Genomic DNA, 24,151 nt, shown 5'->3' with positions numbered 1-24,151 from the left:
TATATTATATGTATGTGTAACTTGATTGAACATTTGAATTGTTCTTGCATTCCATGCAAAAAATCTGGCTAGTAAAATAAAAAATTTGCTGGCCAATGGCAACTCAAGCTTCAGTGTGTCCGTAGAGGGTTGTTTTATCTTTATTTATTTATTTTTGAAGATGGGAAGGGCAGAACATCAGCCAACACACTGAACATTGTCAAGAAGAACAGCAGCATCTTTATATTCCGTGTGATAGTTTCCTTAAAGAGAAAGAGAGGGGGATGGCACACGCTGCATCTTAAATGAATCAGCCTGTAAAGGTGAATGGCAAAGCTTTGTCCCCTGATTCTGACCATGGCAACAACGAAGAGCACATGGCAACCAACTCCATGATTCAAGTGTAGTGCCGTCCTTATCGGCATAATTACCGACATACTCTTCCAGATCCAGCCCAGCAGCAGCAATAAGACACAGGACCAGCTCTGCAATGTTACGAGTCCCATGTTGGTACAGACAGCTGACCGCAGATCTTTCTGAAACCTATCAGGGTGCTGTAAAAGATTATTCTCCCAGTATCGCTTGAGTTCTGAATAATTTAGATACTGTTCGATTCCTCACCTCTGACTCTATTCCCTTTTATTGAATGGCCAAGAGAGAGGTTTGGGGGCGGTGGGGTTGAGGAAGAGAACCCTGCATAAATGTTGCACTCTGTTGGCATTAACATGACTGAAGAAAATATCAATCCACCACAACATGAAAAGATAGAATATGGTTACAAGTTTATTTAAAACTGGGCTTGGCAGAACAACTGAGCAGAAGGCCTAATAATGCATGCAGTCTCATTAACTCTTAAAAATACATGAATTAAAAGTGCGAAGCTATTTTATTCTTTTATTCTTTCTATTTCATATTCAGTCTGTCCGAAATTTTCCATACGGCGGCTTTGATGAGATCAGATGACTATTATTTTCACATGAGCTATTGTGCTGCTTGCTCTGAATAATGGCTCTCTTCAATTATGTGTTAAAGTAAATCTGTTGATAAGCATGTTTTTGCTGTCATCTCTTTGTTGTCCTTGAACCTAGGTCACCCAAATGGCAAAATTATTATGTTAAAAATTGTAACATTCATGCTTGTCAGCTCAAAACTCTTAAAATGTACATTATAATGTAACCTACTGAGGCTTATTACAGAAATAGAGAGGTACAATATTGAGCATTTGAAGAGGTGACCTTTGAATCATTAATTCAAATGAGAGGTTTCATTGATTGGTTGTAGTTTTGTGTTTTTGCTATTGGAAATAAAATTAAATAAAATTAAATAAAAATTTTTTTTAAAAAAGATAACTTTATATAAAAATATATAAAAATATTATTATAAAATATGTTTAGAAACCAAATTCTACTTCCCATCTGTACCAGACCATCAAAGAATAAGAAGTAGGCATGTGGGCTGAAGTGTGGGTGAACGTAGTCAGTTTTCACGGTGATGTGTTGTGCACCGACAAGCTGACAACATTGTGAAACTGCAGAAGGAGAAGAGTTCTACATCGGCTGTCTAATAAAGGATACAATTTGTCAGCTTTGCGTATGACAACCTATGAGTTTATATCCCTTTCAGATGTGCCAAAACACCCACGGGATGAGTGCAACACTTTAATGCTAATATCCTGGTGCTTCCTTAGCGAGCGCATTACATGTTTTCCACCAGAAGCACCAAAAGTCTGTTGATGCGAGAATGTTATGGAGCCAAAGCTTTGAACGTGCCTTCAGAGCGCACGCTTGGAAAGAGTATGCGTCTCCAGGGCTCTGCTTCGCTTCTCTACCTGTTAATGTGCTGGAGATGACTGAGCTTCAAAGAGAATGAGATCGCCATGGGGTAAGACTGGAGGACACCCAGGGGAAAAACAACAGCCGAATGACACTGTGGTCCAGGAAAGCAAAGCAGAAGAGAGCAGGTGAGCAGTCATTAACAGGGTTTCAGTGTCTGCATTGGGTGCATGCAATATGGCTCGGTATGAATGAGTGTAGTAAAGGAGGGATGATGGTGACTGATGAGGAGTTGAGCGCAGAGAGGCCTGGGCTCATGAATATGTGTAGGAGTTGAGAAAGTGATGGACGAGGCAGATGGAGGGAAGGAGAGAGACAGAGTGGTTAACGTGCAGTGATTCGGCTCTCGGGGCAGACGAAGTGCAGGGGTGAGGACTGCCCACAAATGAAGTGCCGGGCTCTGAGAAGCTCTGCTTTGCATTGGGAGGAACCTGTTCCAGCCCCGCCTCCACTAATGTGCCCATTTGGTAAATCTGTGAGAATGAATGGTGGTCCAAGCTGCCAGGGTCCTTAATGACAGCAACTCATCTCGGTTTAGAGGTGGGGAGATGCTTGTTGGGGGAAGATGGGGGCAATAGGGCTTGGAGATGTTGAGAGGTAAGTAAACAGAAAGACGAAGTGCTGGCTTTTCCGACTGCAATATATTTGGTTTCTGGAAAACTATTTACGCCATGGATGGCTCTTCACAAATGGTGTTTTTTCCCCTCCTATTAAACTCCATAAGCTAGCAAGCAAGCTACTTCTTTTGTCCCAAGGCACCACTAAAATCTAAAATGTTTAAAATTGGGTTTAGTAGGAAATAGCAGTCATTTTGCGGGTAAAGTACTGAGGGTTTTTCTTGACAGAAACGATGATGTGAAAGGCAAAGACGTAACGCAATCCCTCACAGCGTTGATACAATATCTAGGAACAGCCTGCGATGGAGCAATTGAGAAAAATCAAATCCAACAATTTAAGGGGGATATTGGCCCTTTATTAAATCATACAATCCCTCAAGTCTTAAAATACCCACTTAGAGCACCACTGCATTCACGATAAAAGATAAAAAGGTTTCAATTTGACCAAATTAGCAGAGTCTCTCCCTTCGCCGCCACATTAGCAGTTGCATTACCATTTGAAGCAGACAGAGAAAAACTGCTTCATATGACCTCACAACACACAAAATAAGTACTAGTGATCCTAATGTGCTTGTATAGCTCTTTTCCAGGGCATTTGATGAGCCAAGGCACTGAGCGTCAAGAAGGTTTCGTGATGGAGACAAATAATTTAATGCCTGGTAGTTTAATAGCCATTGGAGAATATTTGTGAGGTGAAGAAAGGCAGTCTGGAAACCAGAAAAGTAGGCTTGGTGCTTCATGGATCTGTAGTATAAAAGGCTCTTCTAAGAAAAGATTGAAACCACCAAGCTCTCATGACGGAAGATAAAATAAATCTCAGAGGATTTATAAGCCTCTGAGAATACAACAAAGAACAGATCGGTTATGTGGTATAATCAGAGCCAATGGAAGGGTAGATTATGCATGTTAAAGGTGAACACATGGGCCACGGCATCAGTGGTAGCTTCCATTAGCGTTAACCTGTGTTCAATACCCTTGGGTTGAGATCGCAGAGCAGCTGAATGGGTCATACCTGGGTCATACTGTTCGTGAACCAGAAGTGGTGATAAGGAAGAGAAGAGTTTGTACATTAGGTTATGGTCCAAGTGTTACCTGGGCCTGCAGGGTATTGATCTGCGTCTCTAGCACTTTGATTTTCTCCTCCTGCTTCTGCAGCTCGGCCTGTGCCTCCTGCCGTGCACTAAACTCCTCGTCGAACTGAAAGACAACAACATGCATACAACAACGCATTGAACTCTGCAAATACCATAGGATACATCAACATCTTCCCCATTTCTCTCCACCTTCACTATCATCGTCATTTTGATCCAGGGCTAAGTTTATAATGGCTGCAACTAACACCTGGGTCTCATTCACTCATAAAGTAATCTAACATATGTGGAAAGAGTTTTTGCTATACTTTTTGATCATACAATACATGTAGCCTCAGTGAGTATAAGAGACTACTTTCAAAACAATCTGATCATCCCAATCTTTTGAACAGATGACAGAGTGTATATAAATATTACATACATCATACTATTAAATATATACTATACTATTAATATTTCCAAAAATATACTAAATGTATTGCAAAATTACACAAACACAAAATGTGCAAACACAAAAAAGAATAATATTCCTGAAAGCACTGGTACACACACAAACACAAGCATGCATAGTGAAAGAGACTCAATGCTTTCAGCCGTCCAGTAGTATTTGTGTTACTTTGCCATTAAACTGCAGGTGATGATACACAGGGCAACTTTTTGAGCAATGTTGCTGGGCAATCTTGCCGAGCGTTTGTTGCTTGGGCACTTTCCCATTGAAAATGGGCAATAAATTTCAATCTGGATAATTTAGATCGGTCGTGGGCCCTGTGTCTAATCTGGTTGCCCGTTGACGGCAACATTGCCCAGCAATATTGCTCAAAAAGTTGCCCTGTGTATCATCACCTTCAAGATGTCTGGCTGACATTTGGCAGAGTTGGGCAGGAAGATGAGCAAGAGCATGGATACACTCTCTGTTCCCTCAAGCATCATGGGATACAGCTCTTGGCTTCACTGACAACACCAGCAAGTGTTAGCTCAGCATCCTTATGAACCTCCAGAGAAAACTTTTCAAGTATTAGAAAAAAATGACAAAATTGTACGTTGGGACCTTTAACACTATTTGAAATGGTGCCTGTAAATAGTGTTCCCAGTATGGCACAAACAAGCTTGCAGATTGGAGCATCAGCATTGATTCTGCTTGCACTGATACAGATCATGTTGCTCTGTTGCCAGCTATTGATCAGGTGAGAGCAATCGATGCACTGCCTCATCGCTCATGGGAGAAAAGTTTGGTGACAGCAGCCTGGTTGCATACCAATAGTGGCACACAGGGTGATTAATAAACTCACCTTTTTGGAGAATTCCGCTGCTCTCTGATCACTCTCTTCTACCTTGGCTTTATCCACGCACTGATCTGTCATACACAAATAGCCGGGTACATGAAAACACACAAAACATAAGTATATGCAAATTCCATGGTGCATTGTTAACACGATGGATAAGATTCCATATCAGACACCGAATGAAGACAACTAAAAGAAAAAAAAGGGCGAACGGAATAAAATGAACCTGTCAGTGTCTCATTCCCCCCTCCCCTCTGGAGATTTGTATTGTGTTCTGGGGGTTTGAGATGTACATTTAAAAAACGGTGCCCCGCAAAATCTGTTTTCAACTCATTAAAGTAAGGGAAGAAGTGAGAAAATCTTTAAAAAAAAAAAAAAAAATCTGCAGATTGGTTTGGAAACTTTTAATGAGCATTTGCTGGCAAGTTACTTAAGTGTTAGTGACAAAACACAAAAGGGGGGGGTAAAAAAAAAAAAAAAAAAAAAAGAGAAGGCTACAAATGTACATCACCCTTATTATATTAATTCCTTTGGTGTCCATGAACTGGGTGATATAACCATTGGCAATGAATGCTTATTTCCCCACCAACATTTAATCATAAAAACAAATGAAAAAGTCCAGGACTGCAAATATAATCGGTCGTGTTGCGTTTATAAGACATGACATGCCAGCCAGGTTTAGCAGATAATGTTTTATTTATGCATAATGAGTGTAGCTTATCTTATGTGTCAGGTGAGTGCAGGTGTTTCAGACAGGGCTCTCGTGGGGACCGGGGAATAATAATTAGATCTACTCCAGGAAATTGCAAACTCAAACTCAAACTAGCATGATTTCACAGTTATGTTAAGACAGACTGTAGTGTGAATCTGTGCAGGACTGTTGTAATAATACTGTAGACATCCCATTAAGCCCACAAAAAGTATTTCTAACAGATTTGATTGAATTGATTTAACTCAATATCGCTCTCTCGCTTTTACCTAAAGCTGGTTACCGAAACCTGAAACTCTTTTTATTCATTCTGAAATGTTCTGGCCACTTTATCACATGACCATACAGTTCAAGACAGAATGTAATAGTCTGGAAACTGAGTTGTACTAATGAATAATAACTTAAGCGGAAGTGCATAAAGGTTTAGTGTGGTGCTCATAACATAAAGACGTTTTCTACAAGACACAGGAGACCTAATCTCAGACTTGCCGATGAGATGACTGAAGTCCACATCCAGTCTCTCCCTGTAGGCAAAATCAGGGTCCATCCCACTGCGGTGGAGGACAATCTGGGACACACACTCCTCGATCACCTTGTAATACTGAGGCCTGTAATAAAAAGAAGGAGTACTGCGAGAGTGAGGGGGCAGAATATGACAAGAGACAAAGCCGTTAACTTCATATAAAATACCGCCTTGTGCATTCCGGTGAGGACAGTTCTTCATAAATCATCCGGTAAGACATATCTTTTAATGGTATTTCACGACATTGAATTAAGGTTTCCTTTGGTACATAATGAAATCACTAACGGCAAAGCATGCAGCCGTTGGGTGAGCAGTTGGGTGACTTTGTCCATTCAAGGTGAAGACAAACTGACATCCAGGCCTCCGTGCTTCCCTCTCTAATTTGCAATCATCTTTGGCAATTAAGGGCGGTAATAAAACCTGCAGACGCAAATCTAATCAGTGTAATCTGTGTAATTAGTCACACAATGGCAGGGAAAACACGGCCTTGTGTTTGGAGGGGTGACAATGACGGGACGGGGAGTAAATGGGTCTGGGACTAGATACTGCCATGGCGCTTAGCGAGTGACCTTTTCCAAGTTATATTACCAATTTTAATTGCGAGTGACATTTAACAAATACAATGTCGACTTAAGCCGAGCTCCGTAGTGGCAAACAATTATGTTCCAAGCATGACCTTGAATGTCTCTTGTAGGTATTCAATTTTCCTCCCAGAAATGTGTCATCCCCTTCTCTCGGCTTCTCGACACAAAACAAGCTTTCAAATTCTAATGAACAAGCATGACTTTAAAAATGTCCCTGTACTAAATAATTGCACCACAACTCTTAGGTAAAGCCACTTAATTCTAGAGCATTAGATTTTTTTTTATCTCCAAACATTCTTGTTTGATAAACAATATTTGCAGGGGGATATAGATAAGCTAATGGATGAATGACAGTTTGTTGACCCAAGTAAATGAATAACGCAACAACAGGAGTGTTCTTTTGCTCATCATAAAATCTATATTCCATGAAAGGCTGCTTATGGAACATTTACTTATTTTGATCACAAGACCTCAGTGTGCTCGAAGGTGCCTCTAAATAACAACAAGCAAGCTTTCAGGTGCTCTCTGATCAGTGTTGTAATTGCTAACTAAAACTATTAAAAATAGTTTCCATTAATTGAAATAAAGCTCAAATAAAATTAAATAACTAAACATAAATTAAAAGTGTTACTTTGGTAACTAACTGAAATTAAGTATTAAAGCCACTAAAACTAAAACAGATAAAAAAGTAATAACTTATAGCTAAATAGAAATTCAGACACAAACGCCTTACTGAAACTTAAATTAAAACTGAAAAATAAAAATAAAAATAAAAACAAATTCAAAATATTAATAAATACTACAAAAGTATATAAAAAATACTAAAACACTGTCTCTGATCAGAATATTCCCCTTTAATGTACTGCAAAATGCTAAAATACATATTTATTAAAAAGAAAAGAGCAGAATTACAGCATCAAAAAGGACTGCATCTCTTGTTCTAACATTTAAACATATGAACATGTTTTGATTAAAACCAGCTATTAAGACATTAACTATAATTGGATGTCTCTCCAATCTCAATGACAAATAACATATTTAAATAACCAAACAAATAATCATATTTGCACAATTTGCCAATTCAAGGCCTTGTTGTAAGAAACACGGCAGCGATGTGTAATAAGCGTGCAGAGGGGGCGGACGTGGTGGCTGGAACTGATAGGGCTGAGAGTGTCACCGAGCCTGGCTTAGTGGCAAGGCCCGAAGCTTATGCCTGTCACTGATGTACACCATATCATTATCTCAATAAGCCGCCCTATTTTCTCAACATCCTGGCTACCACCACTGCCGCATGCTGGATAGAACCGGGAAGGAGACGACTGACCCAGAACTGTCAGACCCCAACAGAGGAGACAGCATATGTCCCACTCAACGGAGCCGCTCTTTCCTTCTCTCTCTCAGTCTGGCACCTTCACTGTCTGCCTCTCATCTCCCATCCAACCCCTGCTCCACACTGCCCATCTAATCTTTACATCAGTCACGGCCAAAAGTAGAAGATGTGCTCCATATACCCTCCCTATGATCTACCTTCTGTTACAGAGTCTTAGAGAGTTATTGCCAACATCTTCCACTGCTCCAAAAAGCAGTAAAAAGAAAGGCTGAAGGACATTGGTAACTTATTAAATTGTTCAGTTTATTTTATTTCATTTGAAAAAAAAAGGTTATTAAACAAATTGAGGGAAAACTTTCCATACAAATAACCAAGGACGGAGTTGAGGGCACAGAGTTAACTGAGGATAAGGGTGTCTGGTTGAAATGGCTTTAAAGAATAGCTTTAAATCAAACGATGCAATCTATTGGCACGGACAGCTCTCCTTTATGGCTGGCTTTGATCACCAGAGTACCTCCCAACACCTATGAACAAGAGCGACGCTGTCGACTGATGCGGACTGAAGTAGAGAGATGCCACCAGCCTATTCGTCCCGCCCTCTCCTTGGAGACTCCACCATCAAAGCACTGATCTCAAGGGATCCCTTTAATCTAAAATTATAGCCATAGAATTTCTCAACCAGCCAATCCAATCTACATAAAACGTCGCACCAGGTTCAAAAGCATCCAAAGACATGAGTGATGAGATCTTTATAGAGTGACCATGTAATACAGATGCATACTGTATATATGCATATACATATATGAAAACACAGCTGCATATCCATCTTTAGATGCTAAGCTTGGGAAATATATACGTTTTGAAGCAAATAAAAGTGTCATTGCTCAAACTTCGCTCTTTTATAGTTCAGGATTTCTTAGCTATGTTTTATGTACTTTGTATCACAATATTTGTGGGATTCCTAGGGTCTATTTCTCAGAAGAAAAATGTGAATCTGAGAGGCAGGAGAGTTCATTTTCTCTTCATTTAATCTCATTGGTGACAAAAAGAAACAATTGGAGACATTAAAGAGATTGTTTGTGTTGTTTTTCTGTAGTCTTTAATAAGTGCATACATTTTTAATCAGCATTTGTAGTGATCCTGTTTTCTGCTGTCAGAGTTACAGACACAGGGGCGGGAGGGATGGCATTGAACAAGAATCTGCCATACTACTTGCTTAATGTGTTTTCTATTTCTCGCTTTTTCCAACAAGCCAGGCAATACATTATTCATAGCTCAAAGTGAGCAGCAACATGTCCATGGTAAATTTCCTCCCTTTCATCGCTTTGCTCTTCCCTTTTTATTAAATATTTTACCTCGGCAACAGGTCTGATGCAACAGTGAACTGAAATGCTCAGTATCATTTCTTCACTTTCTGACAGACACACATACTCTTGAGTGCGGCTGAACATGCAAAATAACTCTCATTTTTAAAATAAATTCTGATTCAAGACCTCGTTAATGAGTGGTATGACTCAAATATTTTATCATGATATGAGATGAAAATTTTATATTATTAACATGGTAAATGTATTACATTTTTTACTTTCAATTATTTTGTCTATTCATTTAGTTTCATTTATTTCCATTTATTCTCAATTACAATCTAGGAATTATCATACTCAAGTATGTTTGTCAAGTCAATAGAAACTGAGAAAAGTGTTAATGAACAGGTAGGTGCAAGTCTTATAATCTCACATTTATGGAATGGATATTAAACATAAGATATGACAGCACTCACCTGATATAATAATCATTCCTGATGAGCAGCAGGTGCTGGAGAATGGATAGGAAGTAAGATTCTGAGCCTGTGTCTTTCACCATGTTGGACAGGAGATGGTACACCTCACCCATATCAGTGCATGGACTGTTAAGGACACAACTGTACATCCTGTTTGTTATGTAGTAAAACAAAGTTGATCTAAACATGACATTTATATATATGTATGCTTATAAGACTGTTTATAAAATATACACTAGAGTGACAGGAATGATTAAAAGTGCAGTGGTATAGTTCTAAAATGAGAAAGAACAATAAAGTGTGTGCAAATATAACTAAAGGTGCATGGCCATCACTCACTGGAAATAACTTGCTTCCTTTAATTCAGATAGGATGAGTCAAAGGTTGAGTATAACCAGAACTGAAGCTATCTGTCTGCATTCTAAAGTGTCTTTAGGGATCTAATTTGCTAACATGAGTAAACACAAGGATTGAATAAAAGTGACAGAAGAAATATCTCTTCTGCCAGTTCATACGCTGGCCCTGGACATGAATTAACTGAACATTCTTTCAGTTTGATTATTTAAAACCATAAAACATGGATCAGTCACGACTGACATCCCAACCCTCCCAGTTATGTCCAGTTGAGTAAAATGAATGACTGAATCTATTTTCAATGGTGGCAAGCTAAAGCATGTGATGATTAAATGTAGCACTCGGTAATGGTCCTAGGATGGAGTTAATAGAACAACACTGACCAAAAAAAACAAAAACAAAACCTTATTATATAAAAAAAAAAAATATATATATATATATATATATATATAGGCATAAATTGTGTGTACAGTTGCATGCTGGCTGCATGGTGATGCACTGCCTAGACTGGAACATACTTTCTTGAGCCACCATATACGCTCCTTCCATTCCACTGTGATAGAAAACAAAGCTGTGGAGGCTCAATATGTAAAGGAAAAACTAAAAAGTAAAGCGAGTCTGTCTCCATTTAATAAAAAACTGCCTCAGGAAAGAGTACTATATATTCTAAAAACAGAGACAAAAACCTTGATATTTTATTATATAACTCTATATTTATGGAATAATAATAAAATGGAAAGATAAGAATTCAAGCCCCTGAACGTCACTTTAAAAACTGCCCTTGCAGCAAACCAATCTGCCCCACTAATGCTGAACATTTTCTAATTAGCTCATATCATTTCAGTTATTCATAGAGTTGTGAGTGTATCCCATGTTCTGTCAACTCGATATGAGAATACAGGCATCTTCAGAGCATTATTGCTGATAACACAGGTGATCTGCTTAAGTGAATTATTTTCTCCACACTTCAAAACCAGCAAAACACAATGGAAAGTCATTCTATCTATTAAGCAGGGCCATGAGTGTGAACACAGACACACCGTCTGTGCATATTTGTATTTAGGGCATGTTTGCAGTAATATACTGGTGGGGAAGGTGATGCATAAACATGAGCTGTATCAGCATGAGGCTGAGCAATACAAAAGACAGAGAGCGAGGGTCAATCAATCACGCTACCCAACTTTTAACAATTAATATTCAACAGCTTCCTGAAGTCACTAAAGTGGCCAGAACTAAACTGGACCAGAAGTGCTATATTCTTAATAATAATAATACTAATAATAATAAATATAGCTGCAAGCATTAAAACTTTTTGAGTACCTTCAGGGCATGGTGTCGAAGAAACATACTGAGTTTCGTAACGATATGTCAATGCGTTTGTAAACAATAATATGCAAAAACATTGCAGTTACAGCTTTGGATCTTTTTTTTGTCATTTTGTAATTAAAATGACAGCCATGTTTTTCAAGGTACACCAATGCCATAATGGACTATGATATCAACTGAGACAAAGACACTGCGTGTCAATTTTGAAGTAAATCAGATCAACAGTACTGTAGTTAGAGCCAATTTCATGTTTTGTTCAATTATAGCGCAACCAAGTGGTGCAATCCCACCACTTGTTTTGTGTGTGTCAAATTTGGTGAAAATATCTAATTTCGCTTTGGTGTTACAGACATTTATATTTATGAGCACATAGAAAATGACCCACACCGGACTTTAATTGTATTTGTTTGCCACTTACTATCAAATGTTTGACATTTGGCATTTAAATTAATTTCAACGACCTATGTTTCCGATTTTCCTACGGTGGTTTCGTCTCGATCGCCCAACGGTTTAGAAGATATTCACGAAAGTTGTTTAAATGCTAAATCACAACGGTGCACAAACCATAAGGCGAAACCTAGCATGTTCGGTATCATTGGACTTGGCAAGGATTCAGGAATCTCAGGAACTCCCGTGAGAATAAGTCAACCAAATCCAAAGTTATAAGCATGGAAATATTTGATTTTACCAGTAGGTGGCACTGGCTCTAAACTTCTCAGGCTCCTTCAAGCCATTGTACCGATGACCCATACCGAGTAAATAGATAGACAGACAGACAGAATCGCTATTTGTAAATATTCAGGGTGGGATTGGAAAAACGTTTGGTGTTTTGAGTAAGAAGAAGGGAAATGAAGGACTGAGAAAGACAGAGACCGTTGCTTAGACACGCATATTACACAAGGCACTTACAGATCAATGCCAAATTGTCCTTAGAGACGAATGTTGTGTCTCCTGCATAGTTGACTGCTCACGAAAATCATTAGTCCAGACAGCCTGAACTAAAACTCTAGATTCTCCATCATTTCAGCGACGCTTTATGCTTTACTCGTTTTTCGAATTCAGTGAATGGCTTCAAGTTACTTTATAAAAGGTACAACAAGGATACACACACAAATCCAGAAGCTACTGCATATGGTTGCCACGTACGCAGCTGTGGCCTGAAGGGTCAGATGCAGATGTAGAAACAGGGAGAAAATAAGTGTGAACGGATTTCCATAGTTGCGTAGCATAGTCTATCTGCAGATTTGAGGGGAATTAAACAGAGGAGAGGTGAGCGTAGAGGTTGCTCTCTGTGTCTCTGGAATGTCAGTATAATGAGCTCAGGGCCAGAGGATGCTGGGATATGTGTGCGGTGCATGCATGTGTTGATGTGAAGAGGTTTGTTTACCACCAGAGTTGCCAGAGGCTGGACTGGAATTGAAAAAAAAACCCTGATTCTCAAATCCGTTCTGAATGAACTGGAGGTCTTGGCTTTAGACCCACGAGCTGCACCGGGCGCCCTCACGGCTGCACGCATGGCCGAGGCAGCAGTAAAAAGGATATTCCATCTCTGCACGGATGTCATCTAGTCGGTGAGACAGTTCGATGGAATCCTCCTCCTTATTTTCATTAAACACCTTCAGCTGAATATCCAGCTCCTCCGTCTCCTTCAGCTCCTGTGATTACAGAGGGTGATATGAGAGGAATGAGTGACTGATTCATCATATAACACTGGTGATAAAAGAGGAAGATCGAGAAAATGTCTGCTTTTTGAACAGCTAGAAAACACCTCTTTGTACATAACCCACTTAAAGGCCTCTTAAGAAATCATAATGTTTTGTGGCATTTAGACCATGTCTGTGAGTTAAGGCCATGTTAGTATACCCCTAAATGTTCAGAAGTTCACTTTTAGCAGACATACAGTCTCGGTCAAGGGTTTGGAAACATTAAAGTTTTTTAATGTTTTTGAACGTAGTCTCTTAATCTCACCAAGGCTGCATTTATTTGATCAGATATACAGTAAAAAAGATCATATGACACTGAAGACTGAAGTAATGGCAGTTGAAACTTCATCTTTGCCATCACAGGAATAAATACAAATTTTAAAATATATTACAACAGAAACCAGTTCATTTAAATTGTAATAATATTACACAGTATTAATGTTTTTACAGTATTTTTGATCAAATAAGTGCAGCCATGGTGAGATTAAGAGATTACTTTCAAAAACCTTAAAAAAACCTTAATGTTTCCAAACTTTTGACCGGTGGTTTATATGCATTCAAAATTGATAGTTTACAGGTTTCAAAATCCACAAAACAGCAAGTGCAAATGGAAAGGAAATAAAAAGTATGTATATCTTCCCATAATAATAATAACATTTCTGAGAAAACTGTGCTCATCAAGCAATTTAAAACTCTGGTGTCAATTAAAACCACAAGTATGATTAGTGTTGTATTGAACTAAGAGTCAATCTGTTTTTCTATGGTACACAGATTGTCTTGCTTTGTATACCTGCAACATATGCGACAGATATAACGGGTTAAGACAAGAGAGGGAGGGAGATAAAGAAAGAGAGGATAAAAAAGGTGTGATAAAAACTCCACTATGAATCACTGCTGGTGTAGTTTATGGACGGTGAAAAGCCAAATGTAACCCAATTTCTGTAGTTATCAATCAGTGGACAATACTTCAGGCATGCCATCTGTCTTAAAGAAACAGCCAATCCGAGAGAAAGAGTACTCGTTATGCAGCAGTAGGAGGCAGGACCAAATTTCTCTCGCTCTCTCGCACACACACACACACACACCCACACCCACACCCATCTCCAGAAATTTGTATTTTCATTTCATCAGACACCATTTTCTATCTCTCCTTGAGGATTTAGTGCATCTCATTTGTCTTTCACTTTGTTTCTTTCCCTTTGCACTTGCCATTTTGAGGATACTAAAACCTGAAAACTCATTATTCACAATTAGAGAACAATGTCATATTTAATTGTCCTATTAAACTTTCAAATACATTATTCATAAATTACGATAAGCTCATCATATGCGGGGGTAGACTGAGATAATTATAATAATTGTAGCAATAATATTGGGAGCAGTCAAAATGACTTATTAAGAGTAAGGAAATGCCCACATAAATGAGATGGTGAGTGATGTGCTGGCCTGGTCACGGGGTTTGTGGCAGTGTGGAGCAGAGATCTGCACGCTGATTGATAATGATGTGTGAAGGGAACGGCCTTTATGAAACAAAGCTGTGCCATTAGGGACGAAGACAGCAAAGCACCGGCACATTTCAGCAGTTTTTTATTGTTTTGTTAAGTTGTTCAAAAGTTTTCGATTGTTCTGTAAAGCAATAATAAAAAAAAAAGCTTTTACTGATGTCATTTTAAAACCCAAACGCTGTATCTGTCATTTGATAAAGTACAGATGTATAACAGCATTTTTTCTATGTACTTACCAACTTACCTTTACCACATGAGGAAAACTAATGAGCATATATCCTACCACTATTTTTTTTTTTTTTTTTAAATCAAGCATTCAAAAAATGTAAGAAAAATGAATGCAGAAATTAAAAGTAACAAAAATAAAAAAAAACAGAAATACAAAAGGAAAAAGGATAAAGCAAAATATATACTCACTGGTAGTATCTTCTTGAGGCCACAACGCAGAAACTCATTTCGTAAGTGTATCCTGAAGTCTAAATCATCCGGGGAGGTAACGAGGGCATTGATCAGCTGCATGCAAGCCACCTGTATTCATTCACACACGCACACACACACACAACCATCATTTAATGCAAGCAAATTCTTAGAATAATCCCTTTGGCAGTAAATGATTAAAATGTAGTACTCTGCAACAGCCTCTTAGTCACACTGCTCTCGTCTCTCATCTTAATGAAAAAAATCAATACATCACATTACTTAAAATAAAATGAAATCATCAGGATGGAACAAGGCAGTTGGCACTTTGAAGAACTGTAAAGGAAAACAGGGTAAAAGTGAAGGGAAAAGATGCTGGTGGATTTGTAAAGCTGTCCAGAGGAAGGAGGGATGGAAGGAGGGAGCAGGCCTGGCTGAACAGATGTGTATTTTTAATTGATTTATCGGATCAGGGCAGTGGGCAGGGAGGAGTGCTGATGGTTCTTAACAGGTTATAAGGTGGCTCCAGGGAGCCCGCCGGGATGAGAAGGAATGGTCTTTGCTTGGGTGATCGATGCAGAGTGGAAAAATCACACTTGATGGACATGTGAAGAGTCTTCGTATACCTTCACCAGCCTCAACCTGGACTTTTAGAGTTGTTGTGGGTCTGCATGTTTTATTGTCCTGCATGATTTTATTAGTCAAGAGAAGCTACATCATTCTGAATCACGCTTTTTTTCCTCCAAAAAGGGGCCAAAAAGAAAAAAAGAAAAAAAGAAACCTGACTTAAGCCAAGGGGAAGACACTGTTTGACACAACATTTGGGAAATTATATCATCTGGAGGAAAGGCATAGGTTTGATCCAGTTAGATAGTTAAATACTTATATTAGAATGTAGAGTGTATAGAAGAATGTCTAATGTGGACTAAAGAAATAAAGTGCTGGTTCTAATTCAGAGATGCCATGATGACATTTGGCCTGTCATGCCCTATCACAGGAGAGAGGGAAAAAAAAGAAGAAAAAAATGAGCATTTGATTGTTTATTTATTTTAATAGCCTATAATATAATAATATAGATGGATATAATGTAACATTTACTTTAAGCCCATGGCCCTCAATCTTGTTCACTTTTTTGTCCCTTTGTTGTAAAAAATGTGGGCATCACTGTTTAACTGGAGAAAATAATAATAATAATAATAATAATAGCAATAATAATAATAATGTAACTGGGAAAAACTCAACTAAATATGTTCATGACTCAAAATAAAAATACAATAAAAATATCAATAATACTAGCCTAGAAATCTAGACGCACCCTAGCGGCAGCAAAATGTATTTTGCAGTCAGGGCAGTCTAGCAACTCTCCATTGACTTTCGAGCTGCAAAAACCTAAATTGGGTCAGGCCAATCACGTCGTGTATAGAGTAGGCTTAACATAATGACGACAGAGTTGCGATGGTCCCCTGCTAACGTTACTTGAAAACAAAGAATGGACTGCTGCTGGAGAACAGTGTTTCGAATCGGCTTTGGCCGAGGACTTGGAGTTTTTCTTTGAGAAAAGAGCAAAGAACGGCACTTAAGTCATTCTTAAAAAAAGGAAGATGTGTTCGTAGTTTTGCCGGCCAGATTCAAAAGTTGAATCTATCAACTAACGTCAGCTCCGCTGTTGGGAAAACGCTCTGGTTGGTTGAAGCGCTGTCCTATTGCGTGCAGAGGGAATTTGAAAGACAGCCGTTTATCCCGCCCCTCAGATTGAGCCGTGTCTATGGTGAGTTGCCAGACCTAACATCTTGATGTAGGTCTGGCTTGCCAGGCTACAATAATACTAGGGGATGCACCCAAATTTCAGCCGAAAATGGCATTTTCTGTCTTTGGCCCAAAGAGAAAAAAGCCGAAAATATGCCGCCCCGCCACTCCGTGCTCAGCGATCAGGTTTCACTCTGGCTCGGCATGTTTTGTTACTTTGCGAGCAGCTCTGCATCCGAAGATGAACAACTTTGAAGCGCATTCCACTCTGTGTGTGTGTGTGTGTGTGTGTGTGTGTGTGTGTGTGTGTGTGTGTGTGTGTGTGCCTGTGCGCTGTGCTCTCCGCTCCGTCTTCGCATAGCGTTCTGCTCAATGTTCCGCTGCAACCTCCGTGTGTGTGTGTGTGTGTGTGTGTGTGTGTTGCGTGCTCTACTCAGTCGCTCACGGCCCAAACGCATGTATTGTTCACGCTCACCAGGAAGGCAAAGTCCGCTAAAAACGTGCCGACATGAAATATCTCTGGACTTGTTTCTGTTTGCAATAGCCCTACTGTTCTGTAATATGGTGTGAATAGCCGTGCTGGGCAACACTGGTAAAATGACGCTCTTGTTCACTAATCCTCGCCCTGCTATCTGCTCACATGCTCTGATAATAATAGCTTTGTAGGACTACTAAATCTGATTCTGCTGCATTAAACTGAATGAAGAAGAATATTGATATATTGATATTTAATATAGGCCTATTTTCTATTAAATTTTTGTGTTACTTATAAAAGTGTGGTTATTTTATTTTATTGGCCTGAATTATATATATATATATTTTTTTTTTTTTTTATTCAGATTCATTAAATTATTGAATTTGATTAAAAAAAGTTTAATAACAATACAATTATAAAAAAAAAAAACTAATATATATATATTATTTTATTTTTATTTTTTTTTTATATATATTTTTATTTTTTATTATTATTATTTTCTGTTTCGGTTTTCGGCCAAGTCCATCCAGAATTTTCGGTTTTCGGCCAAGTCCATCCAGAATTTTCGGTTTTCGGCCAAGTCCATCCAGAATTTTCGGTTTTGGAAAAAAAATGTCCTTTCGATGCATCCCTAAATAATACTAGACTGTGCTTAAATTGCTAATATGAACTAAAGCGAACAAAAAAGGGAGTAAAACTAACCAAAACTAAACTTGAAAAGAAAAATTATATAAAACAGAAATAAAAATAAATTTGAATAGCAGGACTCTTGCAAACCAATGAAGCACATTTTGCTGAGGCTCCCATCATACAACATTATGCCTCCACATCACCAAAGTTCTTACATCTTCTCGTATTCCCATTTGAGCAATTATTTCCATCATTGAAGAGTCTCACTGAGTGAATCGAGATCATTCTTCGAGTTCTCCATAGGCGTTTTGGCATTTTTATCAGCAGCTTTATCGGCACACCAGCCTGTTTGGAATGATGTTGCAGATAGGGTTTTGGTCCAGGTTGAGGGGCTTATTTTCCTTTATGGGTTGAGTGTACAATGATGAGCTTCTGCAGCACAGTGCCAGAGGTGGATTCCAGCAGATTAATTAAAAAACGGCACTGCTGGGACGGTTTGAAGTTTGCGTGCTTGCGTCACTGAGATGGCGTGACGGCAAAACACATTTTAATCACGTTTAAAAAGTCAAGCTCTGCAGCCTATTGCAGGTTTTAAAAGTGTTAATTTCTTTTAACCACCAGTGTTGGTGAGGTGTTTTAATTTACTTGACAATTAGTGGTGGTTCTTTTCATTTAAAGCCTTTTTTTTTCCAAGGAGGAAAACAAGGCACAAAATCAAAAGAGATTCACACCTCCTTTCTCCTAGTGCTCCTCTATATCGTTGTCTTCTTTGCTCTCTCAACAGCAACACAAAGATTAGGGATTTGGTTAATGAATGTGTGAGAGTGGCTTGTTGTGATTGGTCACAGATCACTGCAGGTTGTGGAGAAGCAGAGAATGATAAATACAGTTGTGGTGCTGCATTCTTGCCCTTTTGATTCAGTTCCTCTGAGACCAGATTGGAGAATGCAGAGGAAAAAGTAAGAAGGGAAGATGATAAAGTAACCCCCTCTCAAGGAGGTTTTTTTTTTTTTTTTTTGGTTTGTTTGTTATTTGCTAGTTTCCAGAGCTCCAGGTTCTTTGTGTGACCTGGTTGGGGCTGATTAGGGTTTATAATACACCTCCCGTTCCATTAAAATAGCCAGCAGCTAGCTTCCATCTTGTGGTGTAGGTGGCTGGGTTGACAGAAGACCACAAAACACAGTGAGGAGAGGGATAGGGGGACTTTGTTTACATGTCAAGCTGAGCAGAGGTGCAAAAGAGCTTTGAGTGACAGATGTGCCAATTTCTACCTGGCTCCAGCATCAAACAGAGCTTTCGGAGTGTAGAGGCCTCACGCACTGACTGACACTAAACAGCAGATCTATATCTGCTGCCCTGGGCAAGTTAGAATTCTACTAACTATTTGAAATAAGTGAAATAAAACATGAGGGCATATCAAATTTAGAAAACATATGATGTGTATGTGTGTTCCACTTGAATATTCTGTGCTCTTTCAAGAGAATAACTTTAGCATACCCATATAATTTATATTTACAACATATGAAGCAGCCTCTATGGAAGACACTAGCACGCATTTCAGACGTGAATCATGGCAGAGTCGACGAAGAAAACAAAGAAAGCACGGTCGGAAGAGTGCAGAGACGGCTCTGCGTGAGTGGTATTTATGACAGTAAAGTTAAATACAAGCACTCCACAGCGACTCTAGGGGTCGCTGTTTGAGAAAAACGGAAACTGCATAGTGTGCCTTTAATTTAGAACTAAATTTATAACTTTATAAGAAATTACATTTAAAATTTAAAACAAAACAAAATGATAAGTTGAAATGCTGCTGTATTTTCATTCTATCAGAGCAAACAAAAAGGTATCTATGAAAATTTTGTCTAAAATAAGGTGGAGTGGCAGGTGGGGAAGTACAGCTCTCTGACTCCCTGTTTCTTGGAAAGGGCAGCACACTGACCTGTAGCTGCTGGGCTTCGTGGTTCTCCAGCCCCTCCACTATCGGAGCAAACCTCTCCTTATTATTCCTTTCTGCTGCAATGGTCATGGCTGCCAGGATCTTATCCAGACTAAAGGAAAACAAGACGACAGAAAACAAGGTGTTTATGTAAACATGCTTTTTATCAAGCAACGACCGTGACATTAGTTCAGAATTGCAACACAAGTTGGTCTAAGCTCGCAATCTCAGTCTCGGACGTTCATGCAGGGGACCTGAAATAATATCACAGATTTTATGTAGATTTTGTAGCCCATTGTGGGTGAGCAAAATCAAAGCAAGCCTAATGTTATCCATAGTAATAAGAGGGACCCTTTATTCTACAGTATGTGACGCTGTGTAAAAAGCAGCAACATAAGAGAACTGAAGCAATGTGTTTGGACAGAAGTACAAAGTGTTGGTGGGAAAGCAAATTAAGGACTTCATAAGGTCCCATGTCTGTTTTGCTGACTCAAGAACTGGTGGATTGCAGTTCATGGCTGAGGGAAAGAAATAACAGAATGCATCATAGACAAAATAATAACAGCAGAACAAACTAGCGCTTGTGTAAAAATAGCCTATTGAGTAAAGAAACACACAGTCTTAACTGTGGAGCTTGCCATCATGATCATGTCATTGATCCTGCTCTCATCAGATTAGTACCGGGGGGGGGGGGGGGGGGGGGGGGGGGGGCACCTCACTGGAAACTGACAGTTACCTTAACTTAAAGATACAGTAGTTCACCCAAAAATGTACTGTAAATAGAAAAGAAGATTGTGATTCAATTCAGTTCTAATTTTGATACCCATTCAGGTATTTAAAACTCTCAAATAATGTTATAGCACATTACTATAACATTAAAGTTTAAAATGAACATTATGCAGGTTTTTTTAATAATAATAATAACATTATAATAATAATGTTATAATAAATTCTTCAGAACTCAGAATAACAATTTATTACAATTATTTGATCTTACTCCGTTTAATATGTCTGAAAACGCCACTGATTGGTAGCAATACAATGCGGTAAATATTTGATCTTTGAGAATTTGACTGACAAACTCATCATGAAAGGTACACCCTAGGACAGTGTTTCCCGACCAAGAGGCAGTGTTGCAGATTGTGCGGGTTCTAATGTGGTTACTTTTGATTGGGCTGGGCGGGAGAAATATGCTTTGGGCAGGTGGAGAAAATTTGGCCGTCTTTTTAAAATGACTGGAGCCTTTTTGTGTAGTAATGTGATTTTAATAAATTCGAATATAAAAAGTATCACAGAAAAGTAATCTATTGTGTACTGTAGACATCTACATATTTTTTCCTTGACATGACCCTTATTGGTTCAGTTCAAAACCAGGGTCGGGTAAGGGAGACCTGTCGATCAATTTGTCGTCTTTTTATGTGGGTGAGAGGTGATAACTCATTTGAGCGTGATAAGGGAACAGATTTTGAAAGTGAAGCCATGTATTCAAGTGATCCCAGTGTCAAAGTTGCAGGGTAAAGAGAGGGAGAGTGACTCTCAAAACGTGAATTACACATGTGTTGGGAGATGACTCGACGGCTCTTAGTAGATATAATTGTAACTCTGAAATCAGAGCACAGATGAATGACTTCACAATGAATCAAATTGAATATGGGACTATACTACTCCTGTTCAGCGTCATGTGTGCACTGGCCTTACCAGGATATCAGCCTCTTTTAAAAAGAAGATATTTTGAAGAATGCCGGAAACCAAACAGTTGACAACAGCCATTGACTTCCATAGTATGGGGAAAAAAATACTATGGCAGTCAATAGCTACCGTCAACTGTTTGATTACCTTCTTTTGTGAAAAGTAATTATGAAAGAAACTCGTACAGGTTTGGAACAACTTTAGGGTGAGAAAATGACAGAAATTTCATTTATGGGTGAACTATCCCTTTAAGTTCACTTTTTACATGTCTCGTTACCACAAATCGGTTTACCTTGCTCTGTCGTGGAAGAAACTGCAGAGAGAAGTTTTGTCGAACAACTAGGTGTAAGATCCGCATTTTGTGATCCAGGTGATTAAGTTGTAGTCGTGAGTGGGCTGTACACAGTCTTTCATGCTGATTCAAACATGGCTTCAGAATAAGCTACACCTGCTCAACTCCTAAAGAGGGCTTTGATGTGACAGCACCAAACATAAGCCAGTGTCACTGCACAGCATTTGAGGGGGAAGGAGCAAGTTTCGGCACTAAGTGGGGTATCAACGTTTTTACAGCTGTCACACAGATCTGCACACCCTCTGATCACCTACACACCCATAAAAACACTAATCTATTCACCTACCCCACACCGATTCACCCAACCTGCACTTAGCATGTGTGCATGAAACTGTCTGCGAGTGTTTGCCGATACAGATTCTAGGGCTAAAGGTGCTGATCGGCAAATAAAAATGGTCGGCTGCACCAAACACAGTTTCTTGATTATTCAACAACAAAACTAAAAAAGCATCCATCGTCAGGTCGCCATTACGCTTAGCCAGAGGCTTTTCTAGCAGACTAATTTGAGAAGGAAAAAGTAACGTGTACTAGTGTACTATTACTGAACTGCAATGGACGCTCACTAAGATTCAGTATATCAGAGTTTCTGGTCAATGACGTAACTGCAAGGCGACTGAATGTTTATTTTTTTTATAACAATATCAAAATGTTTTATATAAAAGAAATTATAATCTATTTCTTAAATCAGATATATTTTTACTATATCTGATTTTGATACCATAAAACTATAAGTACATTTTGGCATATGTCATATGTCACAAAATGGGATTAAGATGATGATCTTACATGTTCTCCTCTCCGATGATACAAACAGCTGACAAAATCTTGACAATTTCGGTCATCATATTAGTCTGTTTGGGATCAATTGCCCTTGCGAGGAGGAGAAGGCTTCGCTCGTCCCCCAAAATCCTTTGGAGGCCATACTGAAAACAAAAAGACATCTCATTTTATTGCACATTTTAAATGGAAACATTTTGCAATGGATAATGCCTTTAAGCTTTAAGCAAACATAATGAACCCCTTGTGTATGGACAGATTCAGGCTTTTTTTCTCAGAAAGAGAGACAATTAAGCGGGTGTAGATATATTATAATCATATTCCTGGGGGGGGGAATAAATAAAATAAATAAATTAAATTGATTTATTAAAAAAATATTACGGAAGTGTTTGGAATAAAATAACACTCATTTAACATGGCTGAGGTATAAATTAAATAATATCAATACCATTTAAGCATGAAAGCAGCTTTAAAAGATTAAATCTGATGATTATCTGGAGTTGAATGAGCTTCATTTGTGTTTGCTACTGTTTAATAAAGCAGCAGCATTTCAATCAGAAATGTATTCTTTCTCAAGGACAAGGAGTTGGCATGATTTCATATAATTTTAGATCCTTTTTTTCTTTTACACTTGGCAAGTGTGGGACACAAAATGATATAAACTACTCGTGGTGGAGCTTTCAAATTCTAAACACACCTTATTGTTCATGAAGGCCTTGAGGCACTGAATGAGTTTGTGCTGGTTCTTCTTGTCAATGTTCTCTTGCCTGAGGAAAAGAAAATCCATGAGTAAAGAGAAAGAGTGTGTGAATGAGCAATCCATAAGCACTGAAGAAAGAGAATTTCTTAAGATGACATTAGAAAATCCAGCATAACTTACAGTTTCTTGTCAAGAAGCCTTTCCAGCACATCCAAAAGCAGTCCGAGACCCTCATGGCCAAAGTTATTCACCCAGCTAAAGACAGAAAATGACAGGCAAAGGACTCTGTTAGAATACATAAAACCCGAACAAGTTCATTAAAGGTTTACTAAAGTTTGGTTTGAAGATAAACTGGGTTACAACACAACTCTGGAAAAAGTGGAACTTTTTTCTGTTTATTTTCCCATCCTTAATATTGACAAATAGCACAGGTCATTGTGGCACCTGCAACAACACATGCGAGATGAGTCAGACTCTGTTCCCTCGGTAAAATGCTACCTGTGACAAGAACATGAAGAAATATAGAGAATTTTCCACATATGTGTGACCACATGAAACTCCAGAGGAAAGAACAACATATTTAAAACAGGTTCATCTAAAAACAGCACATTGCAAATTAAGTGAAGACGAATGCAAATGAGAGAATTCTTTGTGTGTGGCGCCTTCAGGCAACTTGTGTAGGCCATGCACTCCAACAGGAAGATAAAGCAATGCATGAGAGATAACAGTAAAACCAATAATGGATTGTGTAAGATAATTGGCTATAAAACACAATGTATCTGGAGACATTAAAAGACCTGGGGGAGGATAAGA

The 24,151-nt window shown here is 38.7% G+C and overlaps 1 protein-coding gene across 8 annotated transcripts in view; it reads right to left on the bottom strand.

Moving 5' to 3' along the window:
• The window catches only part of diaph2 (diaphanous-related formin 2), a 441,959-nt gene that overhangs the window by 279,443 nt on the left and 138,365 nt on the right, over nt 1-24,151 (bottom strand). For all 8 annotated transcript variants that reach the window (XM_079893459.1, XM_079893463.1, XM_079893458.1 and 5 more), the window contains 10 exons: nt 23,519-23,593; nt 23,336-23,405; nt 22,648-22,784; nt 19,824-19,932; nt 15,034-15,144; nt 12,951-13,063; nt 9,729-9,845; nt 6,001-6,119; nt 4,809-4,873; nt 3,521-3,625 (listed from right to left, as the gene is read on the bottom strand). In XM_079893459.1, the coding sequence (XP_079749585.1) occupies nt 3,521-3,625; nt 4,809-4,873; nt 6,001-6,119; nt 9,729-9,845; nt 12,951-13,063; nt 15,034-15,144; nt 19,824-19,932; nt 22,648-22,784; nt 23,336-23,405; nt 23,519-23,593 (1,021 nt within the window). The remainder of the gene's footprint in view (nt 1-3,520; nt 3,626-4,808; nt 4,874-6,000; nt 6,120-9,728; nt 9,846-12,950; nt 13,064-15,033; nt 15,145-19,823; nt 19,933-22,647; nt 22,785-23,335; nt 23,406-23,518; nt 23,594-24,151) is intronic.

The sequence above is a fragment of the Squalius cephalus genome (assembly GCF_949319135.1).
Source record: "Squalius cephalus genome assembly, chromosome: 14".
NCBI lineage: Eukaryota > Metazoa > Chordata > Actinopteri > Cypriniformes > Leuciscidae > Squalius > Squalius cephalus.
The sequence above is the reverse complement of the archived record's forward strand: the minus strand, read 5'-3'. Positions and strand labels throughout refer to the sequence as shown.